At 39.0% G+C, this 22,252-nt stretch overlaps 1 protein-coding gene across 1 annotated transcript in view; it reads right to left on the reverse strand.

The window, feature by feature from the left end:
* Positions 1-22,252, reverse strand: part of DPP10 (dipeptidyl peptidase like 10) — a 251,064-nt gene that overhangs the window by 22,592 nt on the left and 206,220 nt on the right. Inside the window, exons 9-17 of the mRNA XM_069021194.1 lie at positions 20,540-20,694; positions 17,954-18,051; positions 13,111-13,234; positions 10,939-10,977; positions 9,728-9,835; positions 6,214-6,305; positions 4,744-4,791; positions 3,948-4,069; positions 147-194 (exon numbers count right to left, since the gene is read on the reverse strand). Coding sequence (XP_068877295.1) covers positions 147-194; positions 3,948-4,069; positions 4,744-4,791; positions 6,214-6,305; positions 9,728-9,835; positions 10,939-10,977; positions 13,111-13,234; positions 17,954-18,051; positions 20,540-20,694 — 834 coding nt within the window. The remainder of the gene's footprint in view (positions 1-146; positions 195-3,947; positions 4,070-4,743; positions 4,792-6,213; positions 6,306-9,727; positions 9,836-10,938; positions 10,978-13,110; positions 13,235-17,953; positions 18,052-20,539; positions 20,695-22,252) is intronic.

Genomic DNA, 22,252 nt, shown 5'->3' on the forward strand with positions numbered 1-22,252 from the left:
GATAAAAGGTAATTAATAGCACTTTGTATGAATTAGTTTTCATGTACTTGCATGACGTTTTCATGTACGTACTTTCCCCTCTCCCACACTCCCCAAAGAAATTAAGGATGGCAAGAAAATTTACTTATTTCATAAGATATACTCACTTGCTGTATTATTTGTCCTGTGCACGCTTACAACTGGAACACCTGGTCCTGTTTTGAGGAGAGAAGAAAAACAGGGGAAGGGTGGGGTAGTTTGTACTCTGTAGTTCAGTGACAAAGAAGGAGAGCACCAGTTACCCCACAAGATGGGATCTTGGAAGCTCCATACACAGTTCCCTTCAAACAGAGCAGGAACTCCACTGGTGCCTCTTGGGAAGGACACAGGCTACAGGACCAACAAAGTGTGAAACAGGCACTGCCTTCTGCCTGTTCAGCAGCTCAGACCCTGCACCCAGAAGGAGCATTCTTTTTTTTTTTTTAATAATATCCATGTTTTATCCATGTTTTAGTTTTAAGAGACGAATAAAAAAATTACAGAGACACTTAATGGTGTTGTTTAAAATATAGCAGTTTGACATTTAGGTTGACTGGGAAGTGAATTAGTGCTAATATCAACTTACATTTTCTATGGAAAAGCTATAGAGGTGTTGAAAAAATTATATTTCACTTAACTATCTGTTTAAGAAGCTCCTTTGTTATGCCAACTCTGTAAAACCAACAGCATCACAGTTACATCTAGGTGTGATGTAGTCTAATCCTATTTCACATACTTTATTTTTACTGCACTAAGAAACTAAAAGCAATAATTCTTCATGTCAACAGCTACTGTGCAAATGCACAAGGTGGTGTGGGAAAGTGGGATGACCAAGCATTCAGCATACTCAGAAGTGGCTGAGTCTGCTGTCCTTGCTCTGAAGATCCCCACCAGTCTAAACTTGCAAAAGAAAATCCTGTGTCTCCACCCCCAACACAGAACTTACATGTGAGAAACTCAGTTTTACCTCAGAGTTTACATTAGAAGCATTCAGTGACTATGGGGTGAGGAAGAACAATGCAGAAAAGCTGAAGTCCCTGAGGACCCCATGGCAGATGAAGGCATGGACCCTTTGAAATTAGGAGTTACAATTCTCTTTTTGAGAAAAAAACAATTCCCTTTGAGAGTTCAGAGATAGAGCCTCATTTATGTGTTTTGAGAGACTGTCTCTCTCAATTAATTATGGCATGAGCCTAGGGAAATGTAAATACCTGAAATAAATAGCATGATGACACTCACAGCCTTCACTGAAGATTTCTATCAATTTCATTCTCTCCCTCAAGGGGGATGATTGACAAAAATCTTACAGGCAGATTGTTGACAAATCACAGCTTTCTGCCTTAGCTCTCCAAGAAGATAATTTCTCCAGATATCTCTTTATCTTTGGTTTGTTTTTATTTCCAGCACTTTTTACTTCTTCTGAATTTGTCATTTTGTTGTAAATTCTTATTTAAGAAAGGCCATCTCTGAGGGGGAAAGCATCAGCTTTCCAGCCCAGCTCTATTTGTCATACTAAAGGTGGAAGGATAATGACAGATTTTGAAAAAAGGGAGATTGAAGTAGATGAAAACACTGATCAGAGGAAAAAAAGAAAAAGACAGATTTGTGTTACAGGCATTGTGTTACAGAGCATCAGAAGTAAGCACAGCACTTGGATTTCCCATTGACCTCCTTCACTAACCCCAAACCCACAGCTTATTTCGTGCTTTATAAAAGGGGAGAACAATTACTCCCTCTGTGAACTATCTTATTTGAGTAGAAAGAATAATATCTTGCTAGTGTTTGTGAAGTGCTAAAGGAAAAGTCCACAAGCAGTGTGGAAAATAAGTGCAAAGGATGTGCTTGCCAAAACTGAGAGGCTGAGGAGCCAGTCCTCCATCTACCAGGCAAGAAATAACTCCTCAATCAGGAGAGTCTCTGGAGATGGATACAGCTGGAAAAGTGAGAGAGATCTCCTGGCTGAGGGAAACTAAGAAGGAAAAACTATACTAATAAAGGTGCTTGTGAGTAAACAGGAGGTTGAAGAATTGAAACTTACACAGATTGAACCAGTTCAGAGTCCCCCAAGGGTTTTTCTGGGGGAATTGCTTTTGTAACAATTCGGTAAAGGCTTTTTGCTGTGGGAAAATGACTGTGTATGCACACAGTAGATGTGCCATTTGTCTCCCTGAAGCAGTTTGCCTCATACTCTTACAAGCAGGAGGGTTTTGATGCCACTTCTGTGGTGATCCTGCCATCAACTTTGATACTGCCAAATGCCAACCTAGCCCAGGGCCCTGGCACTACACCGGGGCCACGCTGCTGCTGTACCTGCCAAGCCCTGGTGAAACACAGGAGATCCCTGAAAAATCTCCCAGCCAGCAGCTATAAATTAATGTCAGAGGTAGGAAAACTTAATGACAGTGGTTTATCATCCCTGCCCAACATCTACAGCTCGGGGTAGTCTACTGCAACGCAGTGGAGTGTAGGTTTAATCCTGGGAGGAAGATCTACAGCCTTCCCAGCTCAGAGAACTGCTAAAGTCACTGAAAGTCATGAGCTTGTGAGTAATCACATGCACAACCCCCTGCTGGCATCCACATTTTTATATCAAAAGAACACGTCAAAAATTACAGGCTGAATATTGCTAAAATAATAACAAGATGCTTTTGGACCCTAGCACATTGCTGATTCAAGGCAAAAAACTCTTCCCAATTTATCAACCCTCCCTCCTGCAGGAATCTGAGACTTACCCCATAGGGATTACATCAAGCACAAGGGAAAACTCTGCTTAAAGCATGAGGAGCTCATTACTCAGAGAAGGACCTCAAGATTAGCTCCATCACTTCTGCTGCAGATTTGGCCCTGTATAAACCACACAGTTTGTATATTCTTCTTCTAATCAGCTACGTACTGTAGGTGCATTTCCACAAAAAAACAACCCAAACCAACAAAACCGAAAACAAACTCCTTATTTTAGATAATATATATTCATAGTTTCTTTGTCTGGATACATTCAATGCTCAGGTCAGCAGGTATTTTATTTTTGTGGGGAAAAAAGAAAAAAAAAAGAGTTGCAAAAGAAAGAGAGAAAATGCATGTATATAAATTGAGCTATTCATATGTATTTCAGATGAACTGTGCTCTGCTCTTTGCACTCTGATCTCAGCTATGCAAAAATACTGGGGGGATGGTGTCTAAAATTTTGCAAGTTTCAAGGACAACAGGTCTACCTATGTGCTTTATTATTGATTCTCTCATGTTTTTCTGAACCTTTTTTATCACTTATATATCAGCGTTTATTTCCTGTGTGTAGGTTATAAATTTATCTGTGTGGGATGGTTCTATTTTTTTGTTTATACAGAAATTCTGAAGCCAAATGGTGCCATTTAGTGCTACTGCAAGGCAGGTAACTGCAAAACACAGTGAGTTATTTATTTCAATTGTATTGATATAGAGGATCTGTCTTTGGGGATTAAACCAGAGCTGTTTTTTGGTAGATACATAGATACACATACATATGGGGGAGTATACATACACTGCACATCCACGTGTACAAACACTGCTACAGAACACAGGCCCTCATTTTTTAACTAGGTGTAGTTGCACAAGATCAATCCCAATACATAAAATAATGAAGCTGTTACGAAAAACCCCACAGGATTATCACCAAAATTCCAAATTTTTTGGTGAAGGATTTTTATTTAGGGTGAATTTAAGTTGATGTCCTTTACTTGTACAGGAGGGTCAGGACTGGAGTGGCTTTCTAACATCACTCATTATTTAGCTGTTTCACAGAACATCTTTACTTGCAGTCTTGGAATAGGCTCTGTACAGAACTTTGAGTAATCCACTGCTGAGCTAAATGTTAGACTGCAGCCTAATGCCCTTCTCAAGGGAATACATTAATTCAGAAACAAACAGCATTACACCCCATGAATTTGACTTACCTTTACAGTGCAGGAGAAAATGCCTGTTCATGGGGCTGAACTTTGCACTGAAGTAGGTGCACTGCTCTTTCAAGAAGTTACACGAGAGACACTGACGATTCAATGACCCCACTGTTGATACACTGGGAGAAAGAAATGATCAGAAACATTTTACATTGGAATAATATACAATAAACCAAGAATTAGCTCATCAGAACGACAGAATTCGTTTTAACCCCCAAACTTGCCAAAATACCACTGGCTCCTTTTGTGCCTGATGCAAACAATTTCCAGAAGACTCACTGGGCTGCTGTTCCATAAACTGGGCAACGTGGACATGATCCAAAAGCTGCCCAAAGCACCACTGGCACTGCAATAACTCACAGTGCTGTGGGGAACAGCATCAGTAGGACACCATGAAAACCTCACTAACCTCAGATTTAGGCACTGAGAATGAGGTGAGGTGCTTTGCCCCCACACTTTAGGTTACATGATTAAACCCTACAGATATTTTTATTTAGAAAACTTTGCTTACTTTTAAAACACAATCACGTTAAATGCTTGTATTTAGGTTTAACTTTTTAGATGCTGATAAAGGACTAGTGAAGACTTAAGTGGTAAAAACATTTTGTGTTACAAATTTTTACATTTTTTTAGAAAATGGAAAACACCGGCAATTTTAATTTTGAAAAGATATGATTCTTTCCTTGTTACAGCTCAAGCATACTAATTTTTATACAATATAAATGATTACCCAAGCATATTACTTAAGTCTTGGGATGAAGAAGCTGAGAACACAGCCCAATGTACTTCTTACCTGTGCAGCTGTCTTCCTCTTGGGGAATCTTCAGTGCTTAAGAAATAACTGTGCCCAAAAGAGGAAAAAAGTTAAACTCAGTTTGGTAAACTGTCTGATTTGGGTAGTGTTTAGAGAAGTGAGAGACATCATAAATAACATTTTTAAAAATTAAAAATTCACAAATATCCCTGAAGATCAAATACTTATATATAAACCTAAGTTAAAAGATTAAAATTAGGTCCAATATACAGATTAGTTATTTCAGAAGCTATAAAATTTCCTATTAAAACAGTGATGAAAACAGGATTTCATGGTTTTAATTCCTGTCATGCCCAGGAGCTCCAGCAGCAACCGAGACACCTCTCTGAATATTAAAAATACAAAAGTTTCTGCTTCACTCCAAGAGTTTGCAATATAAATCCAAGTAGTAGACAAAGGTCACAATGAAATTATGTCATATATTACAATAAGTCTTATGAGATCTGAAAGCCTTTTTGAGCTGTAAACCAACCTATTTTCACAGTGGAAAGAGACTTTGCAAGAATACCAAGAAAAGCCCTTTCCCTGAGGAGATCCCCACAAAGTTTCTCCTTGATAGGCAGAAGGAGGGCAAAGCAATCCCCTCAAGTGGCTGAGACAGCCCATGTGCAATCTGGCACCTCTCTGCAGCCTGAGTGCAATCAGACCTCTTTTTTTTCCTGTGGGCCTTGCAGAAGTACCAGGAAATTCTCTACAGATGTATTCTCAAAACCGACAGTAAGAGTCGTCAAAAAAGGGTTTTCTCCAGTGGCAATGAGAAGATGGGACTTATTGCAGCTTCAAAAAAGTTCCTGCTCAAATATCACTTATTTTAAAGCAAATGAGAATTAGACATGCTTGTATATTTTTTGTCATGGACAGATAATGTGAAAATTAAGCAAGATCCACTGAAGTCAGGTGGAGCCTTCAGACATTTTATTTCTATACTCCTCCCCAAAAGCACAAATATGTGCTGCATTTCCTTCCATTCTGTCACTAAGATGGGCTTGGGAAAGATTTCTCTGTGAGTGATCTGGGTGAGAATCAGGAATCCTGATAACCTCTAAAAATATTTGAATTTATGAAGTTGGATCAGATCCCCAAAACTCTGAGACCTCATGCAGTAAAAGTGCGATGTTTTATCAAGTACTCAAAATTTACTGTGGCTTCTTATCCAGACTCCAGGAAAGAAGTTACCAAAAGATTATTACTGCTGCACTGTGTGTTAATTCCTTTTACACAGAAAAATACAGAGTCAAGTGGTACCATGGTGTGCTTCTTTCCTTCTGCATAAAAAAGCAGCCAGGAAAAGAATGGCAGATGAATTGTCTTACAACTGCACTTTATGTACTCAGGTGTGTCAAAGTTACAGTAATGCTCAAAAATGAAAGAAATACTGTTTAATTTTGAGTTAAATGGATGCAACTTTAATACTTGAACATTTTTATAAATAAAGAGAACAGTGCTTACATCTTCTGAGTATTTTCATCATATGCCAGGATTTTGATAACTTCCCAGTTCCCTGATGTCAGGTGTCTCACACTGATTTGTTCACTTTTAGCCTGGAGAGAGATGGAAAACATTAACTTTCACCTTGCTACATTTTTCTTTGCCTAGCAGGATTGCCTGCACATGTCATTATTGATTAGAGCTTTTTAAACTTTAATATACAACATAACATCTTTAAACCACAAAGCTCACATTTTGACAGGCCTGAACTTCACTTATCCTTTCCCTCCCATCTATAAGCCTATCAAAGTCATTAAAATAATCTTGGTTTTCAGTGAAATTTTTCTTTCAGTTGCCCACATGTCAACAAATAATAGAAGTCAGGATGCAATGCAGGTAAAACCAACTCTTCAGCTGGAAGTTGCACCAGACTCCTCATCAGACATGGGTTAAAAACAACAAAACCTGAAGTGAGAAGCTCATCTGAGGGTGTTTCCTAGTACAAAAGGTAAAATCGTGGCTTAGGCTACTGAAGATTAAAACTTCAACCCTCACAGCTTGGACATACTCTATGTGGTTTTTTTCTGTATTAGGGTTATTATGCTTGGTCTGGATATACAAATTCTTAGTTTTCAAATTCAAGACAAACTTTGTAAAGAAAAGGGGTGATATTTCAGAGGTGATACTCAGTGGTTACAAAGCCTACAAGAAGTCATAAAGGCAAAAAGGTTGGCTTTTTTTTTTTTTAATCCATGTATTTCTGAACTGTACCCTGAGCTCCACATCAACGGCAGCAATAACTAAAAAGCAGAAAATGCTCAAGAATACATCTAAGGTATGCTGGGAGCTGGCAAGGCAGAACCAAGTCCCTCAGGACTGAACTGTTTCCTAACAGATCCACAAGGAAAGAATGATGTAGCAACTTTATGACAAGCCTTGCAAGTACCAAATGAAACCAGGATATTGTGCTAGGTGCTGTACATATGTTTATGATGAGGGCTCACTGTTCAGGAAGAGTCTGATATTCAGTGCTGTCTCCAGGAATGATTAAAATACGTATTACTGATTTATTGTAGGTGACTATTTCTTCTCTAGAGAGACAGAAGCTGCAACTATTGCAAGAGAGATTTAAATATTAAGATCATAGAATCTAACAGGAATCAGCAATAAAAAGCCCAGCCAAGTGTTAATAAACATGGTTATTTTTCAAGGTTACAGCCATAATACATAATTTATGAAGCTTGCAGGAAGTTATCGCCTTGATCCATTAAAGTTACTTTATAATTCTTATTTTGTGGTTGGAAAAAAAATAGACTTTCTGGAGTTGCAAAACTCCATGAAAGAAATGTTTAGATACCTAAGACATGATTCAATCCTACTTTGAGATTAGTTTCTTTTAAGTATTTCCTAAGTTACTAAAAGCATTTGAAAACAATAAACCACACATCCAGCCCTCCACATTCAGACAGTAAATAATCTACTGTGAGAGACAGTAACCTTTTAGACAGTAACTTCTCCTTGCATGAAGATTTAATTAGATGCCTCTGCTAACTTGCTTTGTGCCATTGACACATGCTTTTCTGAAGTGCAAAGAAATGCAGCCTGACAAAGACCAGCATTTGTTGTAAGATTGAGAAATTAGCATCAGTGATTAAAGTGAGCCATTAAAATTTACTTCTTTATCCCTGCAGCTCCACATTGGTTCTGTGCTTTAACTTTCCTGCACACCAAGGCTGATTTCTGCCAGTGGGCTGGTGTCTGCTCTGAGTGGCACAGAGAAAGAATGAGAATCTCAGTGCCAAATTCCAGAGTTAGCTTTCTCCATCACGGAAAAGCTGTGACCATCTGGGCACTGGTGATCTGCTGACTGCTTTAAATTCTGCAGGGCTGTGCTGCTGTGGCTCTCACAAGGTGTGACAAACATCTAATGTGACCAAAGGCTTTATGGGCAACGGTTAATATACTTTTTATGCCTCTATGTTTGCTTTAGAAATAATGGACGATCAGATTAATGCAGTGTGTAAAACACAGCATATAAACACATTTCCTGCCCTTTACTGCTCTGTATCAGCCCCATTACCACACAGAATGTTGCTTACTGATGAATAATGGCTGATACATGGGATATCACATTTCCTTTTTCTCAGGAGCAGCTACATGCTTAAAGCCAAATTTGTCATTGGTGATACCATTCAGATTTGTTTACTCATGCTGATGGCAGGCAAAATAGAAGTATTTTTTAGTTTTGGAGCTGTGCAGTACCCAGGGCTCTAATTCTGCTTAAAATGGACAGAATACTAAATTCTGAAACATAAGCTTGACTTCAAACATTATTCTGCTGGAATTAGAAGATGTGTTCAAAAGTAGGCACATATTTAATTACCCTACTGAATAGGAGTGGGGTTAATCTTTGCTTAAGTAGTTTCCTGAATTAGGATCAAGTTTCCTGGGCTTTTTTGTAGCAACAAATGTCAAAGCCTACAAGGTTAAGGCAAATTTGATTGTATCTGTAACCTCCTTGGGAATGTTGCAAGTGAACTTTCAGATCTAGATCATTATTATTTCATGTATTTTAAAGATACTTATTCATACTGTGAAAGATACCAAAATAAGACTTGATTGACTAAATGGTTTTGCTCTGGTGTGAATTTCTATGTGGTTATTATATTAATACACCTTTACCAGACTGTCATCTGAGTTATTGTTTTCTTTGGGAAATAGAATTTGACATGTCTGTGATCCCTTTTATCTTCACTGACTCTTTCTTGATATATTTACTCTAGTGAATGAGTATCTTTGTTCTTGCTTCTTCAGGTTAAATTTTCATTAGAATTCTTTTGTTCTTGTTCTGTCTGCAGTGAACATATTTCAGACTTAATAATGTTCATACCAGAACACTGTCATAAAGGCAGATAACAGAGTTTCCTGGCACCAAGTCTGCTATTTTGATGTTTTGGGTACCTTGGTAATCCCTCCTATGTCATATGGCTCTGTTAAAGCACCTGGATTAATGCTCTGATGATTTAAATAGATGCCTTGGAGTGTTCCGTTCCAGGGCATAATTTCCTTTATTAGTTCATCACAACTTCATACTGGTGACCTTCAAAGTCACACTGCAGATTTATCTTCTTTCAGATTCTTCTTTGGAAAAAGTAATGACCCTGGGAAATGGAAGCCGCTGAAAAATGTTGCAAAGGGTAATAAAAGTGTCCCAACTTTCACACAAATTTTAAATTTGGGTATTGCCTCCCTTTACTGTTTTGTGTAAGAGCAGATTTGAATAGACATTTAAAATTATTTATTATTTTTAAATAGGCATGTATAGTGTATATAGAGAGGGTAATATTAGTGTTTATTCTGGAAGGAGTTATAAATATGTCCCACTGCACTGAGGGATGATCCGGACAGGACAAATGACCATGACACAAGTGTTCTGATTAAACTGAAGTGCAGGCCTTTCCCTGGGCCATGTGTCCTCAGTAGAAGTCCCAGATAAGCAGCAGAATATTAAAAGCAGCCTGAAGCAGAGCCTTACCTGCACACTGAACATGGCTATGTGGTGAAACTCGCCCCGGCCACCCTGCTTCACCGGGACAGTCATGAAGAACTTGCTGCCGTCCTTGGAGAAAACGGGTTCTTCGTTCTACAAACGTAACAGTGAGTTAGGCTGGCACACTTTCCATTACACTTCCAACAAAAGATCAGCCCAAATTTTTTTGTCTCCTTGGTTTTGGTAGTTGCTGTGCTCATAAGTTAATTAAAGAAAAAAAAATCCTTAGGTTTTAAGTATGTTATACTAAGTTTAACAAAGATGTGGTGGCTAAAGCTGAATAAGGGTTCATGCCAAGTGCAATCCCATCCTAAAGCAGGGGTTACAGCCCTTGCAGAAATCTCCCTCACCATGAAAGCTCTGGTAACCTCATTCCTAATGCAGGGGGACTTTCCAGGACTCTGTCCTTTAGAGACATACAAATAATGACAGAGATAACTCCTACTGGTGAGGAGGAGAACAAAAACTTTCAATGGTTTGGACTCATTAAGTACATGTTTAACACCCACTGATTTTGATAAAATTGTATGGAAAAAAATAAGCACATTGAAGTGATACTCTGAATCAGGGTCTTACCACAAATTGTAGCCTGATGTGATACCATCTCTCCATGTCTAACTTTGCACAGAAATGTTAAATGAAAATGGCTTGCTATAAAAGCATAGGGTTTTTTTTGTTAAAATGATTTCTCATTTACACATTGCAAAATGAAGCCTGAAATGTAGTTTAAATAGAATGTGTTTCATCCAGTTATTGGACAGTCCTTCTGAAGCTATGGAAGTGGAATAATTGGCTGACATATTAGTTAAACATATTGTTCGGCGTATGAATTTAGAAATATTTTACTTTCTCATTCCAGTTATAGCCCATATGACCTCTAATCTCTGAACTCCTTCAGCTTTAATTTTGTGAGATCATTTTAAAATCAGAAACAAATCACAGTAAATAGGACATGCCTGGAATGGGATTCATCTGGTCTGTCTTCAACCATCCCAGACTTAGGTAGTTAATCAGCTGTTCACCTAAATGCTTACTGAATTGTGTCCAGACCGACCAGAAACTGAAGGGAATATTGCCTCCAAAACCCCCACAGGTGCCTCAGGATTTTATTATCTTATAAAATAACACACAGTTAAATAAAAATGACAATGAAGCAGTTACACATTATGCACATGGAAATAGCATTTATACTGTACCTGTTTAGGAAGCCACAGGTCTGACTGCATTTCATACTTCTAAAAGAAAAAAAAGGATAAAATTGCTTTTATGGAATAGCTATAGATAAAAAATATTTCCCACATTCAGCAAAAGGTCTCTAGATATTTCATGGGGGTTTTTTTTCTACTGTGTTACAATCTTCTCATCTCTTTGCTGGCACTTGCATTGAAACAAATGATAATTTAATTATAAAGTCAGCTGCTTTATTCAGAGTCTTTGGTAGAACACCACAGGGGAACTAAGAATGCCATTTCAGTCCTTTCTGATTAGCTATCAAGAAGCTTTACACAGGCAGTTCTATTTGTTTTTTACCTCTAGGCATCATCTGACAACTGGATATTTTAGGTCCTTCATCAACACTGGGCAAACAGCCAGCATCAAGCTCAAATTGTGAGACCTTCTCAAATCACAATCCCGTGCTTTAATGGGTTGCAGAGTGGCATTAGTGATGAGAAAAAGAATAAAACCAAATTCTTGGGTTTTATTGTTCATACTCATATTTCACATCATGCCATCTGAAAAAAAACCCCAAAACAACCAAATATCATGCACACATTGCTGGAAAAAGGAATATATAATATATATCAACTGCTGCAAATTGTCATAGCCACAGTGAAGTAATGAAAATTTATTAGCTGTAGAAGAATCTGTAGGTATAGGGCCTGAAAATGAGAATCTGTAGCTATTGCAGCAGCTGGTTTTACACATTCCTTTTTGAAACTGAGGCCATGTGCAACATCCCATGGGAAAAAAAAAAAAAAGGTTTACAGCTGAAATCACCTGGTTTGATAAAATGCTAAATTCTCACAATAAGGCCTTTCCTCATCCATTTGTGATTTCAAGAGCATCACCTAATCCCAGAGGGTGCAGTGTAGGGACCATCCAGGATGAGACAGGCTTGAGCTGGGTTCACAACGGTGAGATTGCATCACTATCCTTCCTCACCCTCCTAAAAATGTCCTTTGCTGCACTCTAAGTATTCTGGAGTGGGACTTCTCAGTCTCTCTCCCCTACATTATGTCCTGGATTACAGCTCCCTGGATACCTACTTCAAACAAGCCCAATTGACCTTGGAGCACATAAAGGTTCCCTCTCAGAAGCAGCTCTCACAGTGGTTCAGGACCAACTTTCTTAATAAAAAGAGAAGAGGCTCACAGGGAGCAGGTGAAAAGCAACCAAATCTCCATGGTCACAATCTTAATCCATACTTTGGGGGATTTATTCATAGTTTCTGAGTCAGGGAAAGCACCCTGCAGTATGCAGGAAAAGAAGAAGATGAGCTTGGAAAAAAGTCTCTAACACTTCAATATGACTGACTTCAGTAGCAGACACTGATGGGAGCCTTTTGACTCAGAGGCCAACATTAATCACTCATGACCATTTACACTGCCAAATTATACCCTCTGCTTTGGAGCATCTGTTGGTACTGATATCAGCATGTATAGAAAATATTTCTACTTTTAGCTGGTTCTGGGAAGAGACTGTGACTCAGAATGGGAAAGCAGCCAAGTGCATTCAAGATGCAAGATTGACTGTGAAAATGGAGAGATGTAATGCAAGAGTGTCAGAAGTCAGAGTCTGGGTCCAGGGTTGGAATGTGGTTGGATTCAAAGAGAAAAATGTATTTCAGCTTGGCTTACATTAAAAAATGAAACATCCCTGTTGCCTTTCAATTTATTTTTTCCCAAATTTATTAGAGTCTGCTATCAAATTTGAAGAAACTACAAGAGTTTTATGCCTTTTCCTTAAGTATATGGAAGCTGTGAGAGAAGAAAAGATCTAAAATGAAACTCTGCAGCAGGAGAGAGGAAAAACCAGTCAGCTGAAAATATCTGTCAGAGGACAAGCTTGTCACTGCTCTAGCTATATCCCAAGTACATGATGTTCAGCAACTGCAGTTTCCACTGAAGCTAATGAATGAACAAAGCTTAGTAATCCTGAAAATGTCACTCAAAGTTGCTAATTACATGAAATCATTTCACCACATTTGGAATTTTCTCACATCCATTTCCTCCCTGTTGACTAATTATATTCAGCTTGCAACTACTGCATCTGCAAACTGATTTCCAAAAATCTGTTTCTGATTATGAAAACAAAATGCAGAAGAAACCTTGAAAAGAGACTTTGGGAAAAAAAACCAAACAACTTACCCTGGTACAAGCCCCAGTTGTGGTTTCACAAACTGTAAGGATGGAGATATTCTGAGCTCTGTTTAACCATCTCACCACAGCCTTGGTGTTGCTTACCCATTTCACCATGGTGATATAATATTCCCTAAGCAAAACATGTGGGGGAAAAAAAAAAGTTCAGATCACTGATGTTTCAGATTAGAATTCAGGAAAAAAACCAAACCCATAGATACAGTCCATTAAAATGCTGAATCTGTACTGCATGACTGTGCCAGCACTGAGGGATAGAGAAAATAACCCCAAATGCCCAGCATCTGTGTTCCTACAAGTAGGATGGCTCAGTCCTTCAGTGTGATGTTCCCCTGGGAAATTTCTGCATATATACACAAACTTTACCAACTGTGAAACATATGCTTGCAAATACACATGAACTGTGTACTTTCCAGCCAGCTTAGAAACAAGCACTGAATTTCAACAGAAGCCAGTATTTTCCTACACCAAATACCTTCAGAAGATGAATATTTTTGCAAAAAGAATCCAGTCCTACTGCCAAACAAAAAAAAAAGTTCTGTAATATTAGAGGGCAGCTAGAGCCCACTTTAAAATTATAAAATAACAAGTATTTTATAACAAAACTTCTGGATAAAAGGGAAATCCCTCTCACTACCAGTGTGTTCCTGTTTCTGTGTTAACAAACAGCTCATAATATTGGCCAAATTGTCTGTCCCTCAACAACCCTGGCCAAGCACATGAGGCTTCCTGGGCTTGTGGCATGGAGAATTTGCCTGCCTCCTCCCCAGTTCCTGCTGGGCTGTCAGGGTGGGTGGGATGTTGGGAGGAAGACCTGTTGCAGTCTGTCATCCCAGCCCAGCTATTCCTTCACTCCTCTGCTGGTGGCAGCTGGCAGCTTTCACAGTCCAGCTGAGTTATGTGCAACACTGGAGTGAGCTTGCCTGGAAACTCAGACCCCCTTTAAAACAAGGGGCTTAGCTTGAATATAATTAGGCTTTTAATCTATTAGTGATAGAGATCTCATTACTCTTTGACAACAGGCTTTTAATTATACATTCAAAAGCCTCCTTACTAGATCAAAGATGCTGAGCAGCAGCAGCAGCAAAGCTGCACACAGGAGAGGCAGGAGTTCACTGCAGCTGCACCCAGCCCCATCCCACTGCTGTGCTGGCAGAACACACCTGAACAACCCAGCATACACAGCCTCCTTTGGCTTTCATATGTGACTTCTGGTAGAACAGATTATTTTCACATGTGGATACCAGAACAATAAACAGAAATGGGGACTCCAAGTGCATCAAGTGTATTCCAATATTTACCTTTTTTGCTTGTTTGTTTTAACAAATGTTTAGTCTTACTGAGGGGCAAAAATGTATGCCACAAGTAAAACAAGATCTACCACGACACCAGGTGACACAAGCAGGAAAGCAATCAGTTTGTATCTCCAAGCTTCTCAGGCTCTTTTGCAATTAATCTATTGTACACACCTCAAGCTTCCTCACAACCCCACTTTAAAGAGGAAACAATAATTACATTCTGGACAAAGGACTGAAACAAAATATTAAATCTTGTTTGCCACTGAAGAAAACACAGCTGTACACATGGAATGGAAACACCAAGGGGGAAACAGTAATTGCATGAAATACAACCACGTATCTGCAGGAAGACTGTCAAGTCTTTTTGTGGCATTCAAAGTACACAGTAGATGGTAAATTTTTCTACAGAACAGAAGTAAAATTTACAAGTGTTATTGCTATCTTTATATCAGAATAACCTGAATAAAACTTGGGAAATCTTACCAAGCACCTTTACAGGATCCCTACGAGGAGAAAATTATTTTTTCATTGAATTTATTTAATCTTACATCAAATTCCCAGATGCCCTAAAAATCAGGGAAACAGTTTTATGTCTTCAGAGCTCCTGCACCAGACACAATTTGTGACAAGTTGAGAATTTGAATATTACTTTTTGTGGTTATAACTAACAGAACCTCTTTCCCCTTCCCTTTCCTTCCCATATTTATGGTTTCTGTGTAGGAGCGAATCTCTCCATAACAGCAGTTGGTTATGACCTGTATAATACCTATTTCTAAAATGCTTCTGCCCTGAAAGATCCTTAAAACTATACCTGATAATGAACTATTCAATTTAATTCTGAAATCATGACCTATTTACTAATGACTCCATAATAAATGGATTAGAAAGGCACTGAAATAAATTGACTGCTAAAGGCAGCTACTACTTTTACTAAAAAAGCTAATACTTAAGGGGAAAAAAAAAATCTCCCAACCATTGCAAACTTCAAAGGTTTCCACTCTAGAAAAGCCTGTTTAAAGCACATTTTTCATACCTCTGTATTTATTGATATATGAACATATATGGGTTGATAACCAGTGTGAAGACTGTTACTGAAATCCTGAGTCAGATGCACAATTTACAGTAAAACTGACTCACAATTATACAATCTTTCTAAATTTTACAGCATGAAAATTATAACTTAATAGTTAAAATGATGAAGAAACTAACTTCTTTTCCCCAGGTTCAAACAGATTTACTCAGTCTTCTCATGCACTAGCAAGCCAGAATTTTTAATGTAATTATTATTTCAATTGAACAACAACAATATCAAGAACTGAAAAGTCTGTCAAAGATGCTTCAGAGATTTGGCTTCAGCTTCAAGAAGCCAAAGTAAGTTTTAAGATACTAATATTCATACTTCCATCTACTATTTCTTTCCATCTGCCAGGGAAACAGAATGAATCTGAAGAACCTGAAGTGAAACCGTAACATCTGAACAACATCTACAAGATTATTTTTTCCTTGGGGATTTACACATTGCTTTCTCACTTAACTTCTTTGCACCTCCTGACACTTAAATGACAACTTCAATGCCATTAAGGAGAGTGAAGATGCTGATCTTGATGGCAAGAAATCTCTTTCAGATCTTAAAGCACTGCTTAAATTAATGAAGGGTTAGCAAGCAGCAAGAAATTCCATTGTTTTTCAGTAGTGGTCCATGAATAGAAAGAAAATACTTCAAAATGCTCAACTCATTCAAAATAATTTCTCTTACTAACACAATCAGTAAGCATTCCAGGTGACACCAATAATTGCAAGGCATAATTCACCATTAAATTATTCCTGAAATAAAGTAGAGTACTTCAATTTGTGTAGAAGAGAGCTACACCAGCCTAAGATTGTTTGTAATGGTTGTGAGTAAGTGGCCACTGTTAACATCCTGATTGTTTTGGGAACAATTACCATAAAACACTTGGGGGGTTGTAGGAACTGGAATAACATATGCAGAGGTGGGGTTTTTTCAGCCAGAGGTTGTTGTGGTGGCTAAGCCCACTTTACATCCCCCAAGTTACCCTATAAGTGGTCTCTCCCTACAACACTGTGCTAGAAATTTCTCCCTTTGTCTAGATTCTGCTGGTCACTGGTCCTCTCCCTCTCCCATCCCTTTTCCCACTGGCCCCTGTTATGCCACTCAACCTTGCCTCTGCCCCCTAGCCCTCAGACCATTGGTTTTGGATGCTCTGCCCGCCTTTGGGAGCTCTTGGGATAAAACCGGCGGCGCGGGCTTTTGGTTGTTGTTCTTTCTTGCCTCTGTTCCCTTTGGGGTGTTGCTGTTAAACACCTCAGAACTGCATGCAGAGAACCCTTCTCTCCTCTCTGTCTCCAGTTCATGCACAGACTGGGTGTGTGAGTGGCTGTTCACAACCTCCTGCCAAGGTGAGGCTGTGTGCACGTGTGGGTGCTGGCAGAGCACTGCCTAAGCCATCCACGAGGGACCCAGCAGGGACAAACATGGCATTGATCCACCAAAGCCCTCATTCAATAAGAGGTAGCTTTGTGCTTCCCAATCCTTCTTACACCATTCCCCATCTGAAAATGCCCTAAGTGAAAAGAGGATGTGGCACTTCTCTGGCCCTTAGGCAGCAGCCAGATCTGGATGGCAAAAACTATTGTTGTTGTTGTTATTATTATTATTACCTTTATTAATTAATATTTTAGGGCTGGAAGATCATCAGTATTATGTTCTGAAACCACAACGGGGATGGAATCAGGATGATGGAAATTCTACCCATGGAATACACATACAGGAAGGGATGAAAATTTTCTTGCCCTGAAAGAAAAATTTCAGGCATCTCAAGCAAGGACACGCAATAAGGGGCTCAGCTTATCACAATAACTTTAGCAGGAGAGTCACCAGTTGCAGCCAGAGCTCATCACCTCAGCCTCAAAGTCAGAGGAAGTGTTAAATCAGCTCAGGGGTTTTGCAGCAGTTTCTCCTGAAAAACACAGCTCTGCCTTTCTTAACCTATGTGATCCAGTGTCACTGCACCTCACCTTCTGTCACCTCACTGCACCTGTTAGCTGGGATGAGAAACCAAATGAGAAGTTCAGAATAATTCTCTCTAACTGAGGGAACACCCTGATTCTCTGTTCTGTGCAGCTGCAAGACACTTCTGCAATCTCATGTCAGAAACAGAAAGCAACAAATTGGCAACACAGAAAGAAATGGCTGGGAGGGAATAAGTAACGACCTCAGAAAGCAGGGCAGCGTTCACTCCCCCTAACCACAGCTTAGGATTCCTAATTTCATGTATTTCTAATAAACTGGAGTTTTTAAAGACATCAAACACGAGCACATCCCAGCCCCTGGGTTTCTAACAGGAGATCAGTCCAGTACAACCATATTTAATTTTATCACTATGTTCAGCCATGGGGACTGAGATCGAGTGCATTCCAGTCAAAGAGAAGTGTGCTGATGTAAAAGGACAATGATTAGCCAAAGAGCTAAATCAGGTTAAATCAAACAAGAGCTTCAAAACAATGAAATTATATACCTTGACTTAAAGCTGTCAGGTGGCATCAGTTCCAGAGTATGTGCTGGTCCATACAGATTAACTACAAACAGCTTTACTGTGGGGTTTGTTTGACCTGCCTTTGGAAAAAAAAAAAAAAAATAGGAGTTTTAGAGGCACTGAATCAGTGACAGATAAGCAGACTCACTCATTAACATAATTCAGTATCTTCATAATAATGAAAAGTTAGTAAAGTTCAGGTATATTAAATCTGAAAAATTAATTTCCCAGCCATATGGATCACACAGATAAAAATACAAAGTGTTGAGTGATTGTCTCACCACCCTTTACTAATGGCAGACCTCCCTGTGCAGAGCAAGTGACCAGCACTAGAAGTGGCTTTGCCCAGTTCAGTAAAGTCAGCTGCCAAAACACAGTCAGTTCCTAAATCTGCAGGTAAATCCAGCCTCCAGCAAAGCCTTTTTTAGATGCTATTGTTCCTTCTGAAAAGCTGCACTACCTCTGTCTGAGACAGCATTCTTCCTCTTCCTCCTCTCTTTTTCTTTACCATTTTCCCTCGGTCTTCCTTCCCTTGTTTGCTGAGCTGAAAATCTCAATTTCTGGCCTGGATCAGGAGCCAGCTGCTTTGGCAGGCCAGCTCCAAGGGAAACAAAACGCTTCTTGTGGCTAATGGGGAATAACATGGCAGTTTGATAGATATCCACTGGGAAGAGTCTGATAAATCTTGAGGATCTACAGGGAGGTGGGAATCGTCCTTCTCCTGTAACTTGGCTCATTACTAAGGGATGTTCCTGAGATGAAGGGAAAGCAATGGAGGTAGAAAGCGAGGCTCTGAAGGGCTGCAAGGAGATGCTACTGGTCCCACATCCCTGTCCTAGACATGCCATCCCCAAGTTTCTGTTTCATGCCACAGGAACAACACTACGTAACACCCCTGGGATACAAAAAAAGGAAGTGTGTTCCTCAAGGGGGTTGACTCCTGTTTAATTTCGGAAGGAAAAGGTAAAAATCACTGATTCTACAGATTTACCATAATAAACAACAAAGTTGTATACTTGGCTCTTTACAGGCTGAAATAAACCCACAAAATTCATTTTAGAAATTGGGCTTATCTCAGAATAAAGTCTGAATGCTGTATCCACTCAGTTCTGGAGGACAAGGAAGTGGCATTTGTGTATTTTTAAAACTGCTAGGAAAAAGAAAAGTTTTAAAAAGTGACTTTTTTTTTTTTTTTTTTTTGGAAGCGTAGAGTCTGTGTGCATAACATGTAAACAGACACGGATAAGCATGTTCCAGTGTTCCCAAAACATGTGTGTTTCATTTTATTTTTTAATCCTAGTTATAATTTTCTCTGATGGTTGCACTCTTTAATAAAGACAAAATCTTTTCTGTAATCTCTGTTGCTATACCACCACCTTCATTACCAATTAATGATCTTTAACGAGTAGCTAAATTTGTATTAAATGGAGACATTAAACAAAGATAATGTTTTTCATTAATGAGATTACTGAAGTAGTATTGTGTATCACTTTTATGCTGAATTGGTAATGAAATAGAATTACTCCTTTCTCATTTACAAAGCTGAGTTAAAAATATTCCTTTTTTTTTCTTTCTCTGTCACTCAAGGCCTTTTGCCAATGCAAGTATATAAACTACCTCTAAAATTACTGTTGTTTCATTATTTCAGAGTATTATTTCATAGCACAAATAACTCTATTTATATAATGTATGTTATTGTTTCATAGTACCTGGTACAGTCTAACTGTTCAACCATCAACAATAAAGCTTCATCACCAAAAAACAGTTGCAGGAATAGCAGGGTAACAGGAATATTTTCTAAAGCTCTCAATACACTTCCCCTGAAATGCCAAAGGAGTACCATATATGTGGACCTGCCAGAAAGGAACCCAGACACTTGGAAACTGCACACAAGGGCTGGATGAACTGATCAGCTGGAATATCAAAACAACAGATCTGGAGGCATCTCACCAGAAAATCCCCAGAAAATGAGAAGTGATTTCAGGCATTACTCCTGCCTGGGCTGTTCTTTCGCTTTCTAAAACAAATGTAGAAACCCTTCTCTAAATCTTCTGAAACACGGTAATAATTCTTTTTTTTTTTTTCTTTCTCTTTTTGATGGCCATGAAAATACGTTACAGTGGCTTATCTTATTCAATGCCAGTCTGTCACATTTACTAATAACAGCACAATCTACTGAGATCTCTGTATCTGTGAAGGAACTTGCCCTGTGCTCTGCACACAGAGCATCTGACTCCAGTGCAGCTGGGGCTGGATCTTTTTCCTATGCAGTCATGCAGTCCTTCAAATGCATTTCCCTTCTCTCTGAGGTGCTGGATTCATTTTACCAAGCCAAAGATCAGGGATGAAATTACTTCAAATTCGTTTCTCTGCTGTCCCCTCACCTGATAGTTTATTTTCAGCAAAAGATGTTACAATCTACTGAAAAAAAATGTAATTATTATTTCCTGAAAAGTATCATGAACAAAATCAACCTCTGTTACTGTCTGGAGACACTCTTTCCTTACAGCTGAATATTTTCAGTGAACACAGAAGAGCAGGTGGGGTTGGCATTCCCACTCATCTTACCTTAGGATATGGATACTGCTTTCCCTTTGGATACAGACCTCCTGTGAACCGGGGGATAACCATGTTGGGTACCAGAGAGTCATTTATAGTCAGGAAGGCCAGTCTTTCCCCGTCTGGAGACCACCAGTGGGCAATGTGGGAATGAAGAAGTTCCTCTGCAAAACCAGATTTCCTTAGGGTTCATAAAAAAACGATCCCATAGTGTCCAGCTTATTCAGCTGGCACCAAGTTACTCTCCCTGGGCCAACTTGAAATGTGTCTGTTGTAATTTCAGTAATTTCACATCATCCTGGGTTGAATGGTTGGGTAACAAGGAATACTGAAGGACCAAGCTTTAACCATTTTCCTCAAATCAGTATTTCCACTGACATCAGTAAATTATCTAAATGTGAAAGATGATTGTTACTGTCATATGCTTAGTTCTATTACATTCCAGTACATGTGTTTACTCAAATTTTAAATAATTTTAAATAATTTGGGCGTTTGGGGTATTTTTTGGGATTGCCAATTTTTTTTCTTCTTCTCAATATAGAACTTCAGTATACCTGATTTCCCTGAGTTGTGGCACCTGGTAACATGCAGATTCTCACACAATGATCTTATGTAATCATTTTTGGAGTGCAATATTTTAACTTTCTTGTCTCAGTCTAGTGGACAGCTTTAATTCTTGGGAAGTTCCGTTTTTCTGGAGGGTAACTGTTTGAAAATCCAAACAACTTTTATTTCTAACCAAATTTTATTTGCTTTCCAAATGAAAGCATTTCTCAAAAATGTCACTCAGTGTTTTCTTACATTTATTGTCATTGTATTTCACAGTCAAAAGAAACAAACCAGAAACAGCCACAGACACAGCACCCAAACTCCTGGAATCCCAATACAGCAGCTCCTGAGAAATTCCAAATCCACCCTTGACAGGCCTTCTGCTTCCACTTGTGGAAAGACTTAGACTGATTCAGTATGTATTTGATACCTTGGCCTGCTTAGTAAGGGTTTTGTATTTAAATCCGAAGAATTTGGCTGGAAAACTAATTGAGAATGGTGTTCTAAGGGAAAAGACCTGACTGCATAATTGGAGAGCCTACCTAACAAAACTACTTAAATTGTCAACAGAGACTCTCCAAGATGCTAATCGGATTCTCAGGGTTCTGAAGCAGCTTAATGGGTTGAATTATCTAAGGTTAGCTGAAATGAAGCTGGGACCTATATTCAAAGTCATATATTCTGGGTCATGCTTCTCTCCCTGGCTGGATAACTAAAACCTTTTACACAGGAGAAGAGCAGAGAATGAAAGGTGAATATCAGATAGCAAAAATCACAATTGTGTTTGCTTTAAAATATTACTGTTTGCATTTAGCCAAGGTTATTCACACAAAGAAAAGCTATTCCCAAATGCTTTGTAAGGTAAAATGCTAATAACAAACTCATGAAATGATATAAGAAAACAAATGAGGTCAAAGGAGGAAGAGTGCTTGATTCAATGAAAATCTCTCAACTTCACCTGGACAATGTTCACCCTGCTCAGCTTCTGATGCTATTAAAAAACTGCTCAAAGTGGAGCACTGCTCTAGGTTAATGGGAAAGGAGCAGTGTGTTCCCTCATGCCAGCAGACATTGGGGCTCTCCAGTGTGTACAGAGAGAATTCCCCTTCACTCTGACCTCCATGGTGTTTCGAGGTGAGAAGAGCTCACTGCCTGCTCACAGCCCTGGGAACC

This window comes from Aphelocoma coerulescens, chromosome 7, assembly GCF_041296385.1.
Source record: "Aphelocoma coerulescens isolate FSJ_1873_10779 chromosome 7, UR_Acoe_1.0, whole genome shotgun sequence".
In the NCBI taxonomy this organism is placed as follows: domain Eukaryota; kingdom Metazoa; phylum Chordata; class Aves; order Passeriformes; family Corvidae; genus Aphelocoma; species Aphelocoma coerulescens.